Below are 19,159 nucleotides of genomic sequence, written 5' to 3'. Positions count from 1 at the left end.
TGCCCTGTTCCTTGTTTTGGCTGGGTGGGTAGCTCACTGGGCTATGCATTGGTCTGTCAATCCTCCAGGCCTAGGTTCAAGCCCAGTGTGAGGTGACTCTTTGTTTTTCTCTCTTTGTAGTTGTTCCTTGCTCTTTGTAGAAGTTTCCTTCCCAAGGCCTAGCCTCACTTTTCTAGGCCCTATACCTCGGTTAGCACCTTGTACACATCAGTTTTCAGTTGGCTCTGCACTTGGGTTCAGTCTGCCTCTGGGCCAGTCACCCATTGCAACAACAGTGTCTTGCAAGTATTCACCTGCCTTGAACTCTTCCACATTTTGTAGTGTTACTATCTGGAATTGAAAATGCCTCCATTGGGAACTTTACTGTCAGATTGCATGAAAAACGTGAGTAAACAGCAATTTTGAAGTCTTGCCACAGATTCTCAATCAGATTGATGTCCGGGCTTTGACTGAACCATTCTAACACATTCAAGGTCTTGATTTTAAACCACAGTGTAGCTTTAGCAGTATGCTTAGGGTCATTGTCCTCCACCATAGTTTCAAGGTTTCCTTCTAGGATTGCCCAAATGCTAATGAAAGGCATCCTCACAATATTATGCTGCCATCACCATACTTCACAGTGGGGATGGTGTTTTCAGGTGATTATTTTTTGGTGATTCACAGTGTTGAATTTCCACCAAAAGGTTTGTGTTAAGACCACAAACCTTAGCACAAAAACTTTAATTATTAAGTTACTGATAGATATTAGATTTTCCATTTAACATCATGACAAGCCAGCACTGTGAAGCAACAGTTCAATAAGTATTACATTTAGTATTGAACTTGACAATACCAAAGTAAAATATTGGTATGTTGGTTTTGATAAATGACCATTTCTTGGTCTAACCAGAGGTTTGTTTATGTATGTATGTATGTATGTATGTATTTATTTATTTACTTACTTACTTGTTTACTTACATTATTGTGGTCTTTCAGGTGTCTCTGAGTTTCTCACATTCTTCGGAACTTCCTGGTGGTCAGGTGTTCTTGATGCTGAGTGCCACTCCAGGATCACTGTGTTCAGTGAGGGCCATAGATCAGAGTCTGTTACTGCTGCAACCAGAGAATGAGCTCAACACTGAATCTGTGCGTTTAACCTAACAAAATGTGCTCGAGTTTAGTCATTAACGTAATAACTTATTTTCAATAGGTTAATTTTAGTTGTTAATTATAACAGTTATTAGTAGTAGACTTTTGATCCATTTAAAAAGGATCACAATGACGTCATACCTGATTATTCCAGGTGTTCAGCATGCTGCCTGTCCAAACGTTATCAGGATATCCATACAACATCTATGATGAGGATTCATACCAATGCTTGGGAAACCCACCCATCATGGAGAACAGGGTTGCAGCACCAGTGTCAAGATTGGCTGGTTATTTTCCAAACTATGGAACAGTCGACGTGTACAACATCTTTAGAGTAAGACATCATTCTTTTTTTTTTTTTTTTTTTTAAAGTACACTTTGGTGTAGGTGCTTTATATCTTGTCTGTTGTAATTAGGCATGTAGTGATAATCAGTATATCACATTATACCATAGCGCTGTTGAATTCTGGATTCTGGTTGCTCAGAAAGTTTAGATTAATTTTCTATAACAGCAGCTCTGACAGTAGTGCAGCTGCAGGTCACAGGTTTATATTAATGCGGTCATAATACGGTATAATTTCTATAGGAACTGCTCATTCATAGGCAATTGGTGGATGCTCCACAGAATCTAAGCCTAATGGTAAATGGATTAGAAATGTGTTGGGGAGGGGGGAGTAGTCAGCATAACAGAGGTAAAGCTATATTATTGTGTTATTAATTTCAAGAGAGAACAAGGAGAGGCTGGTGAGGGAATGACTTTTCATAGCTTCTATAATGTAAGTGAGAACAGGAACTAAAAATGGAACTATAAACAGTATGACATTCTTTAATATTTTAAAACTTGAATACTTTAAAAATAATCAACTTCCGGGTGGTAACCGTGACCCTGATTCATCACACCACTCTATCCTTAATTAGTTTACTCTAACAGCATGACATTGAGTGATTTATTCATTACGTATTCAGCAGTATAATTATTCTCACACTATTGTCAAGGTGGATGATTCCAAATATCATTCATCCCCTTGCAGTACCTTCATGAGAAGGCTTGCATAGTTAGGCAATATTTTTGGGTAGATACAATCTATAAAACAATATTATTATGATGTATAAACTATGATTAAATATGTAGGTCGATGTTATCTTGAACATGCAAAAATTATTCTGTGTTCCTGTTTTTCTTTCAGGATGTCGGAATCAAGATCCTCACCAATGCCATAGTCAGGAAACCTTCTGAGTGTTTTAACGGGTTGCCTATAAGTGGTGAGTGGTTTTCTTCAGTCATTTCCTTTTTGACATATGTGTATGTTATATCACTGTATAGCCCCGTCCACAGAAACTGTAGCTGTTGGTGTACCAGCCCTCTTTGGCAGAGAAGATGTTTCAGGTGCCTCGAGTTCGTCAGCTGGTTCAGTCAAACCAGTCGTTACGATCCGCAAATATTTCCCAGAGACGTGGATTTGGGATCTTGTTTCAGTCAGGTGTGCATGTTTATGTGGATGTTGTTTCCACTTTTTTCAGTTTGTGTTACTGAGTCATTGTTATTTCCTCTGTAGTCAGACTGGAGCGATGGCTGTTAGTAAAACAGTCCCAGACTCCATCACTACATGGCAGGCTGGTGCATTTTGTACGTCACCTGTTGGGTTTGGAGTCGCCCCAAAAACTGAGCTCACTGCCTTCCAGCCTTTCTTTGTGAGTCTCACCTTGCCAAGCTCCGTCATCCGTGGAGAAGTGTTCACACTCAAAGCCACTGTCTTCAACTATCTCCAAAGCTGTATGATGGTGAGCTGACACGTTTGGTTTAATAATATTTTCTCAAACCAGATATGGCATCACATTCTTAAGAGAAAATGACATTCAGATTAGTTTTAATTTCCTACAAGGATTCTTCACACATAATGTTGCCAACTTTTGATACTGGCACTACATTGTGTGATTTTTTTGGACCTCTTTAGCAACTTTATTTTAAAAACAGAGCCTGTTGGCAAATCTAGAGACTTTTCGAGCACATATTAGTGACTGCCCTGCACTTAATACGGCTCTCCAGCTCATGTCACAGTTGCTGGTTATATGCGCTGTGACAGCAGGGTTCACTTGACTCCTCCAGTGTGTAAAGCCATCAACAAATTACTGCTTACTGTTGTTCATCCCAGTGGCACATTTTCTGGACACCTCCTTCTCCATAGAACATGATTTATTACAATGAATGCAATTCAATGAATATGCAAATTAGTCTGTGATGTCATCTGGTGACTTAGTGACTTTCTCAGCATGCACTAGCTACTTTTCCCTGCAACAGTCAATATCACTGGTCACACAACTGTGTGTTAAAGGTGAACGTGATTTTGGCTGACTCAAAGCAGTTCTCAGCACAAGTGTTTAAAGAATACAGTTACACAAGCTGTCTGTGTGCTGATGAGAGCCGGACCTTCTCCTGGACCATCAGACCGCTGGTTCTGGGTATGTCAAACTTTTCAACTGTAAAGCTCATAAATGCTGAAATTGAAATTTAAACCTTCACAAATTACCAAACACTAAAATCAGACATAAGCAGAAATAAGCTTATTTGTTATGAATATTTATTTTATTTTTATAAATCTATTTTTTTCAATTATTTGCATTTTTTCTAGAAGAAACATTCTTATTTCTGACTTGCATTATCACAAGATCATCGCTTCACTGTCAGTGGAAATGCAGATTAAATATTATAAACTCATAAAACTGTAACTTTAAACACTATAGTTTAGAGATCATGAGTGGTCTGGTAATGACAAATATAAACATTTTTCACATTATATTTAAAACAGAAACAATTCCAATCTCCCTGCTAGAGCTTTTTCCTGAACTTTAAAGAGTAAAATATAAATTGGGAACATGCTTTAGTTACAATTAGTTAATTTTGGATTTCTAGGGGTGCCAATAATTGTGACTCAACCTTTAATTAACAAAACTATGAGTTTTGTTAATTAAAGGTTAGATTTCTCTCAGATTTTCAGCATGACCTAATTAACCACAAAGACTTTTTTCAAAAACCTTTTTACCTTTACCAAAGGTGCTAATTATAGAGCTGACTGATGCATCACGTGTTATAACTATCCAATTATCAATACTGGGTGCTTTAATTAGTGATTTCAACTGTGTGTGCGTGTGTTATAGGGGAGGTGAGCATCAATGTGACAGCGGAGGCCATGCGATCATCGACTCTGTGTGGTGTGAGTGCGGTTACTGTACCACAGAAAGGACGCGTCGACATGGTCATTAAAACATTGCTAGTGCAGGTGATTACATTATTTTTACTACTAATAACATTTAATCCAGTCAGGGACCTCTTGAACTGTAAAATAAATTTCTCAGTACAGATTTATTTTGTGAACATAATCCAACTATTCAAGTATTAAGCTCATTATTTAAATGCTTACGGTAATATCGTTTGTTTCTTGGAGCTATGAAACATTTTATTTCAGAACTTGCATTCACAGGACACATTAGGTCCAAGTTAATATTTACTGAAGTTTGAATTAAACCCAAATCAATTCAAATGACCAGTCAAACAGGCAAAAACAACAAACTCAATAGTACTCAGTAATAAATATGACTTTGATAGTGGTGTATTGTGATTTTCACTACCTTAACAAAATTCTAAAAAAGTCACACAGATCCTGCTCTGAGAACCGCTCGTTTAATTTACAAATGTACACCTGTTAAATATTTGCATTCCTGTTGTCTACAGAGCAAATATTTTTGAGGCACCTTTACTAAACATGGTAGAAAAATATATACTGAACAAAATATATACAGGTATAGCATAACACTAATATTAAATACAATGTATAAAAGTACACACAATGTGGTTAATTATATAATAATTGTTCAGTCTATTCATGATTATTCACGACACAGTGGAATCTGTATTCATTTTAATTATAATGATTTTTTTTTAAAAGTCTACTTTTTGTACTATGCATTTTGTTGCAGTAGATACGGAGCCGCTAAGGGGACATGGTGACGGAAAATTTCTATTTCAACGCTTTTGCGTTCACCTGAGAAACTTTGCTTTCTCTCGCAGTTTATTGTGTTCTCTCGCGAAGATATTTGCGTTTTCTCGCAAATGCAAATAAGTTGTTTTTACGTTTTGCGAGCAAACGCAATGTTTCTCAGGGGAACGCAAATGTTTTGCAAGCGAATGCAAAAGCATTGAAATAGAAATTTTCCTCCTATCTCATATTTTTTCCCATCACCATGTCCCCTTAAGTAGATGTGTGTGGTCAGACATAATTGGCTTGATAGATGCTGTAATTGTGATTTTGGTCCATGTTCAGAGTTGAGTTATGCATATGTAGTGACAACGTCAGATTAAACTTTGGACTTAACTTCTGTTCAGATGTTCAGTGTGATGCACTTTTTCAGTCCACATTTTCTATCCTTGATTTTTTTTTTTTTTTTACAGCTTAAAGCAAGTGCTTAAAGTTGGTGGTCTAGATGCTATTGAAAACTCTCAACTCAAGGAACGTCCCTGCATAGATATTGACATAGCTTTTGAACTTAGGTTGTTGCTCTGAATGCAGCCCTATGATTGACAATGTAATTGTGATTGGATTATTATTCTGTTGCCATTTTCAGGCTGAGGGAACAAAACAATATAAAAGCTACAATGAGCTGCTCTGTCCAGGTCAGACACACTTCATACCTTCACCTTATATATAATATTTAACCACCTGATTCATATTGTCATTTGTGTTTTATAATTGTTCACTGATCATTTAGATTGTCAGTACAGTTTATGATTTCATTGTTCAGATTATTTGGAATTAGGGACCACTGCTCAGGAGGAGGCATGTGGTTAATTGTATACGGTTACATGACATTTATTTCTTATTAATCAAAGAATATTTGACAGGATATGATCCAAACATACAGCTGACAGTTTAAGGGTCTTGTTCAAGGACTAAACACTGGGTTTGTGCAGTTTGTACCACATGTTTTCTCCTTGGCTTTTCTTCTGGTAGATCGAGTTGCTGAGAAGATGGTCTCACTGAACCTGCCTGCAGTGCTCGTGGATGGTTCGGCCATGGCCTCAGTCTCTGTGCTGGGTGAGTTGAAGAACTGCTCCTGTTTCAACAGTTTGGACAATCTTAATAGCATTTGAATATAACAGATGGCATCAAATCAAGTTTATAAATGAGACAAATAATGTGTGAAGAATATTATAATAGATTTCAATTTAACAGCTCAAAATACAAATGAAGAAAAACAAATTGTAGTCAGATACTCCATCAATCACTTAGAGCTCAAAATTCTTCTTTTTTTTTTTTTTTTTAAATTTTCCATCAAAATCCTTTCTTGGATTGAGACCTTATCATGGTGAAGGGGCTTGTGTACTTCACTCAAAATCAGAGCTATGTAACCAGGAGCTTAATGCTCCTAGTATGGCCACCCTAATAAAGAGAGATCCTAATTACCCCCATGAAAGGTACAAAAAAGTATGTGTCCTGCCCTGATTAGGGTTTCTTGGACCCACCCCGGGAGCTATGCCTAGAGGTGGTGTCTGCAGCCGAGCATGTGATAGACAGTCTAGACTTTTATGCAGATTAGACCCTTGCAATGGAAATTAGATTTGGGAATGTGGAATGTCATTTTGCTGGCAGGGAATGAGCTTGAATTAGAGTGTGAGATACAGTAAATAGTCAGCCTTACATCCACACACAATAAGAGCTTCAGTGCCAAAGTTCACGATTGGGGGATTCGTGGGTGGTCATTCTCCTGCTCCGGTATACTCACAAGTCCCATGCTGATGGCCTCTAGAGTGTCAGGAAGGAAAATGATTATAATGATTATACTGAAAATACTGAATACCAAATGTAAGAGGCTGAACTACACCACTGGCAGCCAGCAGAGGGCAGCAGCAGCACACAGTGAACACAGCCATTCAGGAGAGCTCAGCTGCCCAGAATCCTCCAGGCTGATTAACCTTGATTGCCTGCACCTGCCAGCCAGGATACTTAAGGCCAGCCTTTGACACAGCCCTTCATTGCACCTTTGTAGAGGTGTGACTGGTATAGTATGTCAGGGTTTTGCCTGAGGTCAGCATTAAAGGGAAGAAGAAGAGAACAAGTAAAATCAGAATTAGAAAAGATACTGAAAAGAAAAGCATTAAGAAAGTGGAGGAAACAAGGGACAAGAGAGATTTAAGGCATGGTCAGGAAAAGAGAAAGAACCGAAGACAAAGATAGAGGACACAATTGAAAAAAATAGAGAGTATTAACAGATAAGAAGGATCTCTCTAAGTTCTGGGAGTCTATTCCCATTTTTGCATTTTATTTGTCCCTATTTAGTTAAGTTGAGTTTGCCATGTTTCCTTTGTTTGTTTTTTCCCACCTTCTTCTGGACTCTGTGTCAGAGGTATGCCTGCCCTTTCTATAGCCAAGTTATCTAGTGCCACAGTGGTAGCATGTATGGCACAGGGATTGTAAGGCACAGAGATCCCTGGGTCAAGCCTTTTTTCAACGTGCATAAGAACACACCCAACAGAACCCTTTCCTAAACCTTCACCTTTCTTATATAAACCCTGCTTGCCCATTTATTTATAAGCAAGCGGGGGTTTTCACGCTGTAGTTGGGCCCACACTGAACTACTCCATAAAACCAAATAGCGGTTCAGAATATTCTTCAAATCGTCTTGGAGAAGGTGGCACAGGTGCTTAGAGAGTACTTCCTACTAACTCCACAGTGCTCCTGGGGGACTTCAATGCTTATGTCGGAAATGATGGTGATACTTGGAGGGGTGTGATTGGGAGTAACTGCTATGGCTGAAAGACATAGTGCCTAGGTAACCCAAGGACATGGTGGTGGAGGAAGCTGTCAAGTTGAAGGAGTTCTTCAGAGAAATGCTAATAATTGAGAATGAAAAATTGGCCATGAGTGGAATTTGGGGAGTCCATGAAAGATGAGGTTTGGGTGGCCCTAAAGATGTTTTGGCAAACCACTATGGCTTTCATAGACAGGATATCAAGACACAGCCAAGACTGGAAGGGTCTTTGGTATGGGAGCCTATAAATAACATCCCTGTTATTTGAAGATTATGTTCATTTGGCAGCATCTGAATTGGACCTCTAACATGCACTTGAACATTTTGCTGCTGAATGTGAAGTGGCTGGGTTGAAAATTAGCACCTCCAGGGCTATGGTTCTCCCCCTTTAAAGGGTTCTAGTTTTAAACCTAAAATCTTCCCTGAAACTGTTGTAGAGGTAATCGTCCAGACATGCATTAATTCACAAGCAAATATCCAATTGCATTTGGAAAGAAAAATGCACTGTGATTTCCACTACACGTTGCCTTTAATGTTTTCGTTGTAGGAGATCTGATGGGCCGAGCTCTACGGAACCTGGCGAGTCTCCTGGCAATGCCGTACGGCTGTGGAGAGCAGAACATGCTGCTTTTCGCCCCCAACATCTTCATCCTGCAGTACCTGGAGAGCACCAACCAGCTCACGCCTCAGATCAGGAGCACAGCTGAGACCTACCTTGTGAGCGGTGAGAACTCCGAGTGTTTCAAATGAGACCTTTTTGACATCCCCTCCTCTACTATTTCTCCTTAAAGTGTCCCTTTTTTTACCTGCCCCTTTTGTTGAACCTTTTAAGTGGAAAGAAATGCATAAAAATAGTAAAAAAAAAAAAAAATGATTTTTTATAGTTTATTTTTGTAATGGTACTAGTCTTGTGTTCATCCAACTCTCTCAATTCATTAATTTCTCTCTGGAATTTATATATCTGCTGCCCTCAGTCATTGCTTGGTTGAAAATCAATGACCTTTTTTTCTTTCCTTTCTCTCTTTATGGTGATTTAAAGTCTCAATTTGGGAGCCAGAGCCCTTCCTAAGACTGAGACAGTGGGTGGGAATTGGCAATAGCTAAATTTGAATAAAATAATATACATACATTGCATTAACATGGGTCCCTGAAGGACCAGTGGTTAGGCCACAGTGCTCTCACCGCTGCCGCCTGGGTTTGATTCCTGGCTAGGGAATCAACCCCAGCCACTGGGGTTGTGTGCAACAGTGCACTCTCAATGTCAGTCCCAAGCCCAGATAAAATTGGGAAGGGTTGTGTCAGGAAGGGCATCCAGTGTAAAAATTGTGCCAAATCAAATATGTGGACCAATGATCCGCTGTGGTGACCCCTAACGGGAGCAGCTGAAAGAGGAACAACATGCATTGCATTAACATTATACAACTCTTTGTTTGTCTCATCTCCTACACAGGATATCAGAGAGAGCTGGCCTACAAACACACAGATGGATCTTACAGTGCTTTTGGGATGAGCGATGCATCAGGCAACACCTGGTAAAAAACTGAAACTAAACAAGTAACTTTTTTTTTTTTTGATAAACCAGCACTCACTTTTTGTGTATCACCTGCTGAATGTCTAACATTTAAAATTTCAAAGCAGGGTGTTTTTTTTTTTTTTTTTTTTTTAAACTCATAATGCTTAATATATTAATATATTTATATATAGATTTTATGTAATTATGAACAGAGTAAGGTCATAGTGATAGATTAACAACCTGGAAAAACGTAGTCTAAAAATTGGTGGTCATGTAAGTAATAACATGTCATTAAAATAATCAGTGACAGTGTGGTGTGATGAAAAGGAGTTAGTCTTACCACCCTGAAGAGTTTTATTCCTATTATACCACAATTTTAAACCTCTTGTACCACAATTAATTTGCCAACAATTACAATTTTAATTATTAATGAATATGAATGACACATCATACTTTTTATCCATTTACAGTTAAATTTAATGTTGTGGAAAGCCTACGAAACAAGATCCTGTTCTCACTGTTATATTGGCTATATTGTCTGACTGTTACAAAGTGCTGACTAGAGACTCCTTCCATAAATGCTAAATGCTAATACAGTTACATTAATAGCTTATTTAAATTCTTGGTGGATCAATTTACACACACTAACCTGCTTTCAGCTGATTGTTAGCATTTAGTTACATGTTCATTCAGTTACATGCAATTAATCTGATGTTATCTATATATAAATATATAAAGTTAATTCATTTAAGTTGACACCTGATGCACAAAAGAGTCCTGTAATGTTTTCTACTTCTATATTTGTGTTCTCAGGCTGACGGCATTCGTGATGAAGTCTTTCGGGAATGCGAAGCGATACATCTTTGTAGATCAAGTGTTTGTGGATCAGGCGAAGGCCTGGCTTGGCCAACAGCAGCAGGCTAACGGATGCTTTGCCTCAGTGGGACAACTCTTCCACACCGACATGAAGGTCAGGAGACCAGTCTGAGTCCAATACCATGTACTGTTAGAGGAAAATAATTAAATATAGGTGATGTGATGAAATGGAGTAATTGCTACAACCTTAAAGCTGATTATTTTCCTATAACAGCACGTCCTGGAGTGTTTTATTCTTCTTATAGCAATGAAATGTGCAATTACATTGCTATGTGTATTAAAGATCACTATTTTTTTTATATCTGTTTTTAGTTACATTTAATGTTTGTTAAACAAATTGCTCCCATTTATACAGCTTGTCATGTTACCAAGAAACCACAAAAACGCAAACTTCTCTACTCTGAAGATATCTGATAAATTAGTTACAGCTCTCTGTCTCTGTCTCTTTCAGGGAGGAGTGAATGATGAGGTGACCCTCTCAGCATACATCACGGCTGCAATGCTGGAAATCAATTATACCGTTACAGTGAGTAAACTAATTAAAACTAAGTAAATTAATCAGTTTTTCAACAAATAACAAAGAAAAAAAAGGTTTTCTATTTAAGGAATTTGCTAAAAAAAAAAAAAAAAAAAAAAAACTGCCTTGAGTCAATTTCAGATGATTTTATGTCTGATCTTTATATTAAGAAAAAACAAATGCAGATTTAACTCCTTGTCTTTGAGAATGTCTTATTGTAAACAAAACCTAAAGAAATTGACAACTTAGATTTTTATTTTTATACATGAATTTTGTGGTGCAAAGATATTGATTTATCTCCCATTAATGAATCATGATATACACGTGTCAATGTGCATATGGCAGGATCCTGTGGTGAGCAAGAGTCTAGAGTGCCTGAGGAATGCATACAGTCAGGTTGACTCCACCTACGCCAGCGCTCTCCTTTTCTACACCTTCACTTTAGCTGGAGATCAAGGGATGAGAAACACCCTCATCTCAGCTCTGAATGCAAAGGCCATAATCTCAGGTTTGATGCTCCTACATCTGTCTATCAGAACACCAATCAGAAAAAACTGACACTACATTCTCCAACAACTGACACAAGTCACTGTACATGTGTAGGCCAATATTTAATAATGATGTAACACAATGACATTATCTGCATCTGGTTAGTGCTCTGAATATCTGCATCTGTGTCTAAACTGGAATTTCTTCCCCTCCCCGTTTTCTTCTCAATTTGGTCACCTGCCAATTCTCACCCACCAGCCAGCTCTTTCCTATCATAAGACATCTAATAAGCAGAGAGAATGAAGTCTAACCCATGCTTCTGCCGACATGTGAAGCCAACCAACTGCATCTTTTTTTTTTTTTTTAATCAAACTCTCGCTCATGCTGCATCACAGGGCAGTATAACACACTCAGAGGAAAGTGCTGTCTGCCCTCTTCTACATACATGAGCTCACAGGCACCAACAACTAGCTATCGTTGCTATGATTGACAGGAGAGAGAGTATGCCATCTCTCCCAACCAGAAAGCATTCATATGAAAATGTACACTACAAACACATTCAAACCTTTTTATTGGAGAACCTTGAGTCAGTGGCTTCAGTATTTCTCCAATATCTCCCTCAGGGGGTGGGAGGCACTGGAGCAGAGTGAATGATGGGTCAGTGACGGACTCTTTGGAGGTGGAGATGACCTCATATGTGCTTCTGGCTCTGATGTCTGGACCCCAGCTGTCCGGGTTTGAGCTGGGTTACAGCTCCAGCATCGTCCACTGGCTTTCTCAGCAGCAAAATGCCTTTGGGGGCTTTGCGTCCACACAGGTACAAATCTTCAACACATACTTTAACAGTTTGCACACCTTTCCCCCTGTAACTTCATACCTTTTACACAAAAACACACAAATAGCACTTGCTAATTGCACAAATGCTATTCAAAAAATAACAGCTATGTCATAGCTTACGTAACAAATTTTTACAATGTACCCGAATTGAACAGTGAAATGAAAGGAATAACTGGACATCTGTATTATTTACTTTACTATATTCTTTATGAATTTGCTCTATTAGCTAAACTACAAGTGTGTCCCAAAGTCTAGCCCTCCCCATATATATTTATATTCTGTGTAAATCCAGTGCCATGAAAGTTTCCAAATTTAAAAATAAAAAATATATATAATTATAACAAATTTAATAAAAACCATTAATTATATTAATTTTAATTGTAGACAAATGAAGAAACTCAGTACTTTTTTATTACTGTACTTTAATTATTAATATTTATCATAAATTCTAAAAATAAAGCTATTATTGTTCATTGATCATGTTTTTGTTCTTTTTATACCCTTTTCCATCATCCAGGACACTGTCGTGGCTCTCCAGGCTCTGGCGAAATACAGTCTCGCCACCTACAGTCCAGCAGGAGCTGTTACTGTTACTATAACATCACCATCAGGGCTGATTACCACATTTACCATCACTCAGAGTAACAGGCTGCTGTATCAGGAGAGACAGCTGAAGGAGGTTACTGGAGATTACAACATCAAAGCAGAAGGGAAAGGCTGTGTGTACGTGCAGGTTGGTATATCACCATTTCACACTTTACTCACTCACCTCAGTTCCTCAGGTTTAAATATGACTGAAAGGAGGATGAGTTGTGCTAATACTGTATTTTTTTTTCTTCTAGTTCACTTTGCGATACAACATCCCTCCTCCTCCTGACCAATCTTCATTCACTGTCTCAGCCTCAGCATCTGGAAACTGCAAGGTCTCAAATCCATCTCTGGAAGTAACCGTTACTGTCAGGTGAGCTCTAATGCAACTCCAAAATCAACAAAGTGAAAAATCAAGAATGGAAAATTATGTCAATTAATATAAGCATACATATATGCATACATGCATATTTATTTATTTACTATTGTGAATAATGTCTATTACAATTATTAAATTGTTGCCACAATATATTTGAATGCAAAAGTTAGCATACATGTAGGAAAAAAGAAAGAAGGCAAAGAAATTAAGACTTTTATCTTTCCTAATACATTCATTGGCTGTTACTTAGCATCTTGGTGAATTTGTCTGTAAGGAGATGTTTATTTAACATTTATGGAAAGGGTCTCTTTGTAACAGTCAGAGATAAAGTTGTAACTAAGTTTTTCGACATCTTCAGGACAGAGGAGTTTGTTTCACGATTTCTCTGTAACATGACAAGCTGCATTTTATTCGTGAGAGAGAAAAATAGAGCGGCTGGTGAGGGAACGACTGTTTATAGCTGCTATAATGTAAGTGAGGACCACAAGATGGACAAAAAAATTAAACAAAGTATTTATGATAGTGTATTCATGAAATCATCTATAATCATTGATTAGATAAATATAAATCTGTGAGTCACTGTATAAACACCAGTGTATGTAGTGGTCAGAAGCATATTTTGCAGTGGCTCGATGCATAAATTTAGATAGAAAGTGCCAAGTTTAGTAGTGTTTTTCTTGTTCAGTTAAGTATTCCCAGTTCCCTGTCAGCCCTATTTTCACTAACCCCACTCCTGACTAGGCTGCAGACATGTGCATCAAACCCATCTCTGTTGTCACCTTTCACAGACCCAGAAGCTCTCATCCACAAAACAGAGGCTGTACTACCAGTAACCTCATCCACTCTCCTCTCTTGTCTTTCTGGCACTAACTGAGACCTGGATCTCTCCACAGAACTCAGCTACACTGGCTACCCTATCCTCTGCTTATGTTTTCTCTCACACTCCACGAGAAGCTGGCAGGGGTGGTGGTACAGTTCTGCTGTTGTCTCAGAGATGGTGCTTCACCCCTCTCTCCCTGTCTCATCTCAACATCTCACCCTTTGAATTCCATGTAGTTACAGTTACCTCCCCGATCAACCTTCTCATCACCGTCACCCACCACCCTCCTGGTCCCCTTTTCCTCACTACCATTTGTTTTACTCACAGACACTTTCCTCTCCTCACTTTCCTTATCCATGGACCTCCTCTGCCTTCTATCTTCTAAACCCAGGAAGATTTCCTGCCCTGTTCCTTGGCTATCGGATGTGTTACACAGCAATCGGAGAGAATTAAGAACAGCAAAGATAAAGTGGAAGAAATCACAACTTGACCGAGATCTTGCCTCTTACTGCAATCTTTTCCTTCCACAATGCTCCAGACACTCATGTTTTTGTTCAGATTTCAGCATGTCTGTTAGACATCTCATCATGGATGACAGCTCATCAGCTGAAGCATAATCCCAGCAAAACTGAACTGCTGTTCATCCCACATGATTCATCTCCATGTCAGGATCTTGCGATCTCCCTGGACAACTCTCTGATCTCGCCTTCGGTTACTGCACGCAACCTTGGGGTAACCATGGAAAACCAACTGTCCTTTTCCTCTCACATTGTTAATCAGACATGATCATGTCGATTTCTCCTTTATAACATCAGAAGGATTTGTCCATTTCTATCCACACAGGCCACTCAGGTGCTTGTTCAGTCCGTTGTCATTTCGAGACTGGACTACTGTGACTCACTCCTGGCAGGTCTGCCTCTGAGTGCCATTCGTCCTCTGCAACTGATCCAGAATGCAGCTGCTTGACTGGCTTTCAACCTTCCTAAGTTCTCCCACACCACCCCATTGCTACATTCCCTCCACTGGCTTCCTGTAGCTGCCCGCTTCAGATTTAATACACTGATGCTTGCCTACAAAGCCAAAAACAAACCAGTACCCACTTATCTCAAAGCACTTATCACACCCCGCACAGCATCACGCTCCTCTAGCACTGCTCGACTGGTCCCACCATCTCTCAGGGTACAAGAAAGGCATGATTGAGACTCTTCTCTGTTCTGGCACCTATGTGGTGGAATGAACTTCCCCTAGATGTCCGAACAGCTGAGCTAAAGTACTTAAATTAGCAATCAAAAAAAACTTTGTATTGTCTGAGTGCTTGTTACTATATTACTCCCTAACAGAGTTTTTGAATTGATGGTATTCTTAGCCTGTGATCTAGCGAACCAGTATCAGAATGTATTTATTGATGGAGACTTCAAAGCATTTCTGTCATGCCAAATGCCATAAATGTAAATGTAAACATAATGTTCAGATATCAGTTTTATATGAGGATTTATATGTATATTTTATAAGGACTTCTGACAGTTAAAACACTGGATCTGCATCACTGTTAAATAATGTATTCTTAAATAATAAGCATAATCTGAGTATAATGTTAGATTCATTTTTTTACTGGTAGAATTTACTTTTAGAAAACAAAGTTAATTGTATAAGAAATCTTTTTTATCACATAAGAATCAATCAGAAAATGTGAGTGATTAATGATCTTTTAATTTCAGGTATAATGGTCAACGATTGGAGACCAACATGGTGATCATCAATGTCAAGCTTCTTTCTGGATTCAGGGTGGACGAGACGTCTGTGAAGCTTGTGAACAGCAAATCAGACGTAATGTAGACCTATAACTAGGAGTGCAAAGCATGAACACTGATCTAAATATTTATAGTACACTGAACAGTGAATATCAGGGAATGTTGTTCAGCCAAGGTGACAGAACAGGAATCCAAGAGTTTTCACTCCTCAAATCTAACACTTTTAGTCATTATCATATTACTAGATCAGTTTGTAATCACGTTTGGTTTTGTTCTTACAGTCGACTGATGGAGCCGTGAAACGTGTGGATCAAGCTGATGGTGAAGTCATTATCTACCTGAATGGAGTAAGAGCACACACGCTGCTTTACCAAAACACAGGGTTCCTTTACCAAAACACACATGTTCACATCAAAATCATCTATTTATGTATTAATAAAATTGAACGTTGTAGAACAAGCGCATTAATATAAACCTGTGATTTGTAGCTGCAAAACTGTCAGAGCTGCTGTTATAGAAAACCAATCACAGCTCTGTCAACTTCTTCTGATTGTTCAGAAGGTGTTGATTAATTTTTTAACAAACAAGATTAAAAATTTATAATCGTTGATATGGTGACTTTTCCTGTAAAGAGACATTTATGGAAGGAGTCTCCAGTGTCAATGCTTTGTGACAGTCAGAGGTAAAGCTGTAACTTTAAGAGTTTTTTTCTTCAGGACAGAAGCCTTTAGGCTTTGTGGTTTCTCTGTAATATGTCAAACTGCAATTTTTTTTGCAAAGAGGCTGTTTATAGCTGCTATAACATAAGTGAAAACAGGAACTAACTTCTTCCACAGCATTAAATGTAACTATAAATGGATAAAAAGTATGATGTGATGTTCTCTAATTAAAAAAATGTTTATTTTTTAACAGTATTTGGAAATTGTTACAGTATAAGAGGAATATACACTTGGGGATGTGCTGTTATAGGAAAATAATCAGCAGTGGGCTGGTAACAGTAACCCCACTTCATCACACCACTCTGTCACTTAATATTTTACTATAGCAACACCAATACAGAGTTTTATTCCTTCTGACCAAATGGAATCAAGAATTCAACAGCTTCAGAGTATACTAAAATCTTTCGAAAGGATGACGTTAGTTTTAATTTCATTAGTGGGATTGAGATTTTTATATCCAGATTAAAGTAAGATATATATATTGAATTTAAAAATAAACTCTTCCACTGCATTGCTATAAAAATTTTAAGAAATGGCCTGAACAGAACAGGAGGATTAATTTTGTTTAATGTCTCTGTCTATTTCAGCTGACAAATGGAAAGGAGAAGGTGTATACCCTGACGATCGTGCAGGACATTGCAGTGGAGAACCTGAAACCAGCCATTGTGAAGGTTTACGACTACTATGAGACCGGTATGCATCATTCTCTTAATCTTTCTCAGCCATTAAAAGCTCTACATTTAGCAGATGTTTTTGTCCAAAAAAGCTTATTATGTATGAACTTAACCATGGTTTCTAATTTTATCTTTTACTTTAGGTGACTCGGCTGTAACTGACTACACCTCACCATGTACTTAATACAGAAAATGTACATGGTCGTCTGTGATCTCTTTTCCCTTGACTTTTTTTTCCATATTTTACTTTTATCTACAGTAAAACTTCAATTTCACAAGAATTTAGTAAATACTAAATGATAGATTTTTCTTTAAGTAAAAAAAATTGTCTTATGATCAATTTAAATATGCAGTATGTCTTTTGGTGTGATTATAACAGATTCAATGCAGGAGATTTCATCTTTGTACATGTCAAAAATAATACATGTACTAAATTCTTTGCATATGTGAGATACTGTATATGTTAAGAAAAATTCCTGTTTCTTTATACTGTATATCATCTACTGAAAAATTCTTTATAAATGTAATCTCACGCCACAAGGCAATTTATGAAGTACTGAGAAAAAAATGTTGATAAAATGATTAAATGTGTCGTTCCTGAGTAGCGCAACAGAAAAGTCTTCACCATATTGTTGAGATTTTGAATTTGAACAACTGCTTAATTTTTCTGAAAACAGTGTCATAAATCTATCACAATTTTGTTCATATGAATTTGAAAGATGACAAAATATGAATTAAATCTAAACGCTAAATATAATTTAGTGGCTTTTCTTGATTTACCTGCACGTTGTAATTCCATTTATCTTTCTTTAAGTAATGTAACTTTCAAAAGCACTTGAACAATGATATATATAAACAATAAAACCTATGTATTCATCTTTATTTAGAGTCTCTGTATGTGTTGCTTTGCTCCACAGGATGGCAGTGTTAACTCCCTCACCTACACTTTCACAACTCTTAAAACACCTTCCTCTTAGTTCCTTCCTCTTAGTTCTCTCTCTCTTTGAAAACTGACCTGATAAACGGTAAAAAAAAAAAATTCCATATGCTAACTTTAAAAATATAAAATCAGTATATAATTAAAATAAAATATAGATATAAAAAATAAAAGTTGACCTGCAGGTCATTATGGTGGTGTCTGCTGATCAGGTCTCTCTGTAGGAAACCTGAGATGAGGCGTGATTAGCCTGTTGTTCTACTTTTAAAGGTACACAGTTCACATGAGGCAGGTAAGAGCCATACAACAGATAAACATGCGTACATACATTTCCTCCAGCTCCAGTGATCATTATTCTCACCTGTGTCCTGTTTTCTTGTCCCACACTATGTATACATTTTATTTAATTTATTTATAGTCTGTTTTTGCAAAGTCTTGTTCCTTGCTTCTAGGTTGCGTCCTTGTTAATTATTAACAGTTTAAACATTCAGTGTTGTGCTGTTATAGGAAGATAATCAGCGACAGGGTGGTGTGATGTAGCCAGATGTGAAGTGGAGTTACTGTTATCACCCTGAAGTTGATTATTTTCCTATTTTAACGGCATGTCCCAAAGTCTTTTATTCCTCTTATACCTCTAATATGAAAGAATCATACATTTTATCCATTTACAGTTACAATTAATATTGTGAACAAGTTAATTCTGGTTAATAAGCCAAAAAAAAAAAAAAAAAGCTTGTGTAAACTCCTCTGTCCTGAAGACTTCCCCAGCTATGGCTGACACTGGAGACTCCTTCCATAAATGCTAAATTAATGGCTCCTTATACAAGAAAGCAGCATCATATCAACAATTACAAATACTTTTAATGAGCTGTTACTATAGAAACAATTAAACATATTCAAACAAGCACATTAAGTTAATTTAATTTAGCAAACCATCTGAGCAGTGAAGTGCTTATTACACAGCTATTTATAAAAAAAAAATACTTTTTTTAGACTACTATAGTATAGTATAATACACTTACTACACTTTCTGATACAGAGCTAAATACTGATATTTGAGCTGATATAGAGCTTTAAAACGTTAACACACTGATTGATATAATTAGAAGTGATTTTACTCTAGTCCA

General features: G+C 37.5%; 1 protein-coding gene across 1 annotated transcript in view; it reads left to right on the top strand.

Moving 5' to 3' along the window:
- The window catches only part of LOC113546103 (alpha-2-macroglobulin-like protein 1), a 29,458-nt gene extending 11,537 nt beyond the window's left edge, over positions 1 to 17,921 (top strand). Inside the window, exons 15-35 of the mRNA XM_026945825.3 lie at positions 976 to 1,125; positions 1,283 to 1,462; positions 2,316 to 2,391; positions 2,465 to 2,609; positions 2,685 to 2,910; positions 3,462 to 3,588; positions 4,285 to 4,406; positions 5,749 to 5,797; positions 6,135 to 6,218; positions 8,480 to 8,656; positions 9,383 to 9,464; positions 10,259 to 10,415; positions 10,773 to 10,847; positions 11,184 to 11,346; positions 11,951 to 12,144; positions 12,682 to 12,897; positions 13,007 to 13,125; positions 15,670 to 15,778; positions 15,984 to 16,049; positions 17,009 to 17,114; positions 17,239 to 17,921. Coding sequence (XP_026801626.3) covers positions 976 to 1,125; positions 1,283 to 1,462; positions 2,316 to 2,391; positions 2,465 to 2,609; positions 2,685 to 2,910; positions 3,462 to 3,588; positions 4,285 to 4,406; positions 5,749 to 5,797; positions 6,135 to 6,218; positions 8,480 to 8,656; positions 9,383 to 9,464; positions 10,259 to 10,415; positions 10,773 to 10,847; positions 11,184 to 11,346; positions 11,951 to 12,144; positions 12,682 to 12,897; positions 13,007 to 13,125; positions 15,670 to 15,778; positions 15,984 to 16,049; positions 17,009 to 17,114; positions 17,239 to 17,279 — 2,664 coding nt within the window. The 3' untranslated portion in view covers positions 17,280 to 17,921. The remainder of the gene's footprint in view (positions 1 to 975; positions 1,126 to 1,282; positions 1,463 to 2,315; positions 2,392 to 2,464; positions 2,610 to 2,684; positions 2,911 to 3,461; positions 3,589 to 4,284; positions 4,407 to 5,748; positions 5,798 to 6,134; positions 6,219 to 8,479; positions 8,657 to 9,382; positions 9,465 to 10,258; positions 10,416 to 10,772; positions 10,848 to 11,183; positions 11,347 to 11,950; positions 12,145 to 12,681; positions 12,898 to 13,006; positions 13,126 to 15,669; positions 15,779 to 15,983; positions 16,050 to 17,008; positions 17,115 to 17,238) is intronic.
- The last annotated feature ends 1,238 nt before the right edge of the window (positions 17,922 to 19,159 follow it).

The sequence above is a fragment of the Pangasianodon hypophthalmus genome, chromosome 8 (genome assembly GCF_027358585.1).
Source record: "Pangasianodon hypophthalmus isolate fPanHyp1 chromosome 8, fPanHyp1.pri, whole genome shotgun sequence".
NCBI classification, from domain to species: domain Eukaryota; kingdom Metazoa; phylum Chordata; class Actinopteri; order Siluriformes; family Pangasiidae; genus Pangasianodon; species Pangasianodon hypophthalmus.
The sequence above is the reverse complement of the archived record's forward strand: the minus strand, read 5'-3'. Positions and strand labels throughout refer to the sequence as shown.